Here is a 5,328-nt window from a genome sequence, read left to right as displayed (position 1 = left end):
TATTAGCGGCTTTAACCACGTTTGGGTCGTTCACCGCACTTGACATCTCATTCTTTTATTCAGATGTTCTAGGTTCTGCTACTTTGAGGTTAGCAGAAGTTGTACTTTGAAGTACTATTTATACAATCAACACAACAATTTTCGGTACTAGCTAGTCCCGGAGGTCGAGCAAGCATTTTTAGTAATTGTGCTGGAATGTGGGGTTTCAGGCTCCATATCCGAAGTAAAGCTAGTGGAGATTTTTTTAATATACTTACTTTAGCATGTGTTAGTTGAAAAAAACCCGGTAACTATTTATTATATTGTTTGAATAACATTTATGTTTTTTATTGGCTTGGCATAGTTATTAATTCCAGATTCACTTACAAAAAAGTAGATAATACATTCAGAAAAAGTTTTGTTGCTACTAACCTGTCTTTAGCAATGCCTTGTGGATCTGAGTTTAGCTAAGTGAATCGTTTTATAATCGGTTTTAAAACTAGGTTCGATGATTGTATAAAAATCAAATAAAGGTTTATGGGCCATATATTAGGTTACGGAAAAATTATGTAAGCTGTTCTTTAAGAAAACCAATAGGTTAGTGAATATAAATGTTCTATTTAACACAAGTTATATGGTTGTGCTCAGTGATTTTCCCAGTGATGTCTTACAGTTGTGATACGTGCTGTTTTCAAATTTACTCGTTATGGTTACAAAATGGCGATAAAATGATTAAAATAACTATATTCTGCTAATTTTGATCGCAATAACAAGCGGACGGACATGGCTTGGGGTTTCTACATTCGGAAAGTTTGCACAATTATTAAGCAATATTTTTCAGAACAAAAACTGAATGTTCACAGTTTGTAGTGTTACTTCTCTATCTCACATGGAAGCTTGGACAGTTTATTTTTTTAAATTGTTAAAAACAATCTGGCACGACTGTGTCGTACGAGTCCGTAAGCTACAGTGCAATCAAAAGTGCAATTTGAATTGAGTTGTGAGGATTGCATCTAGTGAAGTTTTCTAATCGCACGACTCAGTGATCACATTTCGTATTCGGATAAATTTAGCATTTAGTATTGCTGTAATCGTGAAACAATGGAAACATTATCACAGAATTTTATACAGGTATCAATGTTTCTTAATAACCGAATACCGCCCATATACGAAAGTAATGTAACATAGTTAAACTTCGACTATGTTCTGGAGCACTTAATGAGAATTACAAAACTTCTTGCTACATACATACGTTTGTTTTGGCTTAATCTATTTGTTTTGGAGTCTGGAGATATTTGAGTTTATAAAATATTTCTGCACGGTGCGGATTCAAAATTATAGTCATCTACCTTCTTACAGGCTGTGGAGACAAAAATGCGTATATGGACAGTATACGAATCATATAATTATAGGTCATACAATGCAGTCAGTCTTTTCGTTACTATTTACAGTACCTTGCTTGTAATACATATTAGAAATGCAAGTTCAGGAGTAACAATTTCGAGAGTATGTATAAAATAAATAGAACGAAATAAAAATAATCCAAAACAGATTTAAATTAAAACAAAAATATTTAAAAAAAAATCAAAATAAACGAAAACATAGCTATCCTAAAATATTATAATTTGTTTCTTAATGTACAATAGAAATACACAATAAATGTTTTTTGTTCTTTTTGGAATATCATTGTTATTAGTTTAATCAATCAATTATTCAATACAATCTTCTAATTCTTCCTTCAGCAAAACTCCGATCCGATAACGTGGTGACAGGCTGCCATATCGCTCCGCTACTTTGTTTCGGGCTGACGAATACGGAATACTGCGGACGTTGATCGACTATTAACTGTTACAAGCCGTATGCATGCGAATCCTTGTTTCAGCTGGTTGGTAATTGCGGATAAAGAAACGGATGGAAGTGACATTCGATGCAGAGAACTTCATCCAGTGTTAAGGATTCGTTATGCTCTATTATGGAGTAATTTTTCGTAACTTCATCTACTAGATATGGATAGATTAAATCCACACTTATTATGCTACTTCATTGTGGTGCTCGATACCCAGCAAATGGGTACAGAAAAAGTTCCACAAAATTATGATCAATGAATGTTAGCCCTTCGCGTATGGTGACAGTTATTTCAACATTATTCCTATGCTCTAAAATGTTTGAGAGGGTGACCGAAGGGTAAGGATACATTTGGTAGAATTTTAAAACACTTCTCATAAAGAACTGCAGTAGTAATGAGAGTTCAATCATTCGGAAAAATTCCTCCACATTAGTTGTATAGAATGGGCACGGATTTTGTTGTTTGTTGCATTCACCTTCGCAACATGAGAAGTGGGATCCAACATGGGACGTGGTTTTTGTATGTTAATGTACGTATGATGCAAAAATTGAACTTTAATGACGTGATCGGTGTTCCTCCCTACGTTCGCGATCTCGATCTCGCTCACGGTCACGATCCGATGACCTATAGCGGTCGTCATTGTAGTAGCGCTTAGTGTTGTCAGTTGAATTGTCAGTAGTTGTCTCCGGTGTCTTGTTGCGTGGACGAGAACGCCTTGAGCTGTAAATTACATACCGTTTTCAGATAACCCGTTCATTGGAGGTGAAAAGCATAGCAAAACACTTACCCATCCCTCTCGCGATCTCTATCGCGGTCTCGTTCGCTACGGTCTCTTTCTCTAGAACGTTCACGATAGCCACGCGAACTAGACCTTTCTCGACGTGACCTAGAGCGAGGATGTGAAGAACGATCTCTAGACCGGGACCGTTCCCGTCTGCTGTAGCTCTTCGTTTCGATACCGTGCAACGTATCTTGCAAGGAACTGATCAAAATCTTACAACGTTCATCGTGAGCTACCTTAGATTGTTTGATAAGGGATATAGCCGTGGCCAGCGTTTCGATCGCACTCGAATATTCTCCAGCTGCGGCATCCGATACGGCTCTGAAAATTAAGAAATTTGGGATATAGAATTTTTTAAACCTTACACTGCAATACCTAGCAATAGCTGAGCTGCTAACAGTACGATTCCGTGTCATAATCTCTTCAAACTCTGCCTCACTCAATTGTGGCGTCACCCCATGCTCAGGGAACTGACCTCCTGGTGGCTTACCGCTAGGACCTGGAGGCCACGGTCCACGAGGTGCGGCTCCACCCTGTGGATTGAATTGTTGTGGAGGACCTTGCCCAGCAGGAGGACCATGGGGAACTGGTCCTCCGTTGGGATGAGACGGAGGACCGCCTCCTTGGTTGAAAAATGCTGGATTTACATGTGGTGCTGGACCGTGTGGACCACCACCCATCGGAGGACCACGTCCCGGTCCTTGCATATGTGGTGGACCTTGTCTAGGACCAGGTGGCCCTGGCGGAAACCCGGGTCCTCCGTGCATCGGTGGACCATTCCAATCTGGCCGGGGTCCACGAGACGGCGGTCCAGCATACTGAAAAGATTGTTACCATTATTGAAAATACACCGTGCAAAATTGTATGAAAGCTATTATGGATAATAGCTGGATTAGAAGAAATGTGCAAGACATATTTACATCCATGAATCTCTGTGATCTCTGTGATTGGTAATGCGGTTTATTTACCATTTGCGGTCTATGCTGCATTGGACCAGGTCCACCCGGCCTTGGACCATTCATTCGTGGAGGTCCATTCCATTGACCTTGATTTTGGAATCGCGGGTGTCCTTGCTGGGGCGGTCCGTTTCCTTGGTGCATCGGTGGTCCCTGAACATTAACATCATTACACTGTGAACCAGAATTCTTTCCAAATAATACGAACCTGCGGTCTAGGAGGACCTCCGGGCCCTGGTGGACCTTGCATGTGCATTGGTCCTTGCATTGGATGATTATGAGGCGGTCTCATACCAGGTGGCATATTGGGTCCCATTCCCATACTCATACGCGGTGGACCTCCAATACCAGGGCCTCCTGGTCCTCCGGGACCACCCGGGCCCCCGTGAGAACCACCGGGACCACCCATCCCCATCCCCATACCCATATTGGGACCAGGAGGTCTTGGACCATTAGTTTGCCCTTGCGCCGGTGGAGTGGGTCTTGTTTTCTGTTGACTTTCAAATTGATTCAATGCTTGCTTCGTTGGAAGAGTTACAACTGGATTTTGTCCATACAATTCTTTCTTCGGTAAACGCTCCATCACGTAACGCATGCTGTTTTCCGAACCCAATGAAACCACACAGAATCCTTTAGATTGACCATTAGCTCGATTTTCGAAAAATTTCACTTCCTGGAAATCATTCACTCCCACATCAGTAATTGCATCCGCAATATCTTGATCCGTTGTCCACCATGACAAATTTCCTACATACAACTGATGTCTACGGGCAATATGGTTCATGGATCCTGACCCATGGTGATGGTAGCCACCATTCGTGTCCATTCCATCCATCCTGTCCAACGAGGCACCAGTACTGGAATTGTTCCTATTATGATCTCCGGAAGGTGTAATAACATCGTCATACAAATCGTTCCCGTCGCCACCAAATTCGTCCTGAAGAGTGAATTTTAGTTACAAATCGATTCAATACCCTGTCTTTATAATCTGAACCAACATTATTTTGATTAAAATCCTGCTCGAGATCATCGGCATATAAATCAATATCCACGCCATCGGCCATTTTTGCTCCTCATTCGCCAACAAACTACAGCGTAGAACTCTGTGAACTTTTTTCCTTCAAAACACTTTCTAATTCTTACAAATTATTAGTAAAACGGTTAGGACAAGTTTCACGACTTTAGATTTCAATATTTTGAACAAGCTGACTTGTTAATTCAAGTGAACCTCGTATTCAGTTTCATTAGATTTTTTCACTTCACAAACTTTTTAACCAAAATGCCGCAAGCTAACGGGTATAAAAAGAATAATGCTAGAAAGAAAATCGGTAGAGTGTTGTCAAAAATGAATTGCAGTACTAGATTTCTCGAGGTAAAAGCAACACCAGGGGTGTCTTTACTACTAGTACGATGCTAAGACAAGACCTGACATCTGGGGGGGCTGCTTTTGTTCCAAAATGGACCAGTTTCTGATTGGCTGATTTTGATGTTGCCACCTGCACAATGTGAAAAGAAAAAACTTTTGCAGGGTACGCGAGCAATGATGCCAAGTATAAAAAAAACAGAAAACAAATTTATTAAAATGTATAATTTTAGCTCGCCAATGAAAATGAAAATTTTCGGAGAATGTTTCACTGTTTTTCAATATCATTGGTCATAAATGTTTATAGTGGCAGGACTGTGTAATTAAAATAGGCATCAAGCCGTTTTTCTTTTTAGTGAGTTAAAGTGTAAGTGTGTTTAGTTTTACGAGAAGAATGAACTGT

The 5,328-nt window shown here is 40.3% G+C and overlaps 1 protein-coding gene across 2 annotated transcripts; it reads right to left on the bottom strand.

The window, feature by feature from the left end:
• Window positions 1-293: 293 nt before the first annotated feature.
• On the bottom strand, window positions 294-4,864 carry LOC131435997 (cleavage and polyadenylation specificity factor subunit 6). 2 transcript variants are annotated; one of them, XM_058604353.1, is made up of 6 exons: window positions 4,561-4,864; window positions 3,771-4,499; window positions 3,527-3,715; window positions 2,982-3,424; window positions 2,613-2,927; window positions 294-2,545 (listed from the first exon to the last, which is right to left on the bottom strand). In XM_058604353.1, exons 1-6 carry the CDS (start codon window positions 4,624-4,626, stop codon window positions 2,380-2,382), a joined length of 1,908 nt encoding a protein of 635 aa, XP_058460336.1. In that variant the 5' UTR covers window positions 4,627-4,864; the 3' UTR covers window positions 294-2,379. The 2 variants fall into 2 exon arrangements, with proteins under 2 accessions (XP_058460336.1, XP_058460337.1); XM_058604354.1 differs by having other exon boundaries at window positions 3,575-3,715.
• Window positions 4,865-5,328: the final 464 nt, after the last annotated feature.

Source organism: Malaya genurostris, chromosome 3, assembly GCF_030247185.1.
Source record: "Malaya genurostris strain Urasoe2022 chromosome 3, Malgen_1.1, whole genome shotgun sequence".
Taxonomy (NCBI): Eukaryota; Metazoa; Arthropoda; class Insecta; order Diptera; family Culicidae; genus Malaya; species Malaya genurostris.
This window is presented reverse-complemented; position numbering and strand designations above follow the sequence as displayed.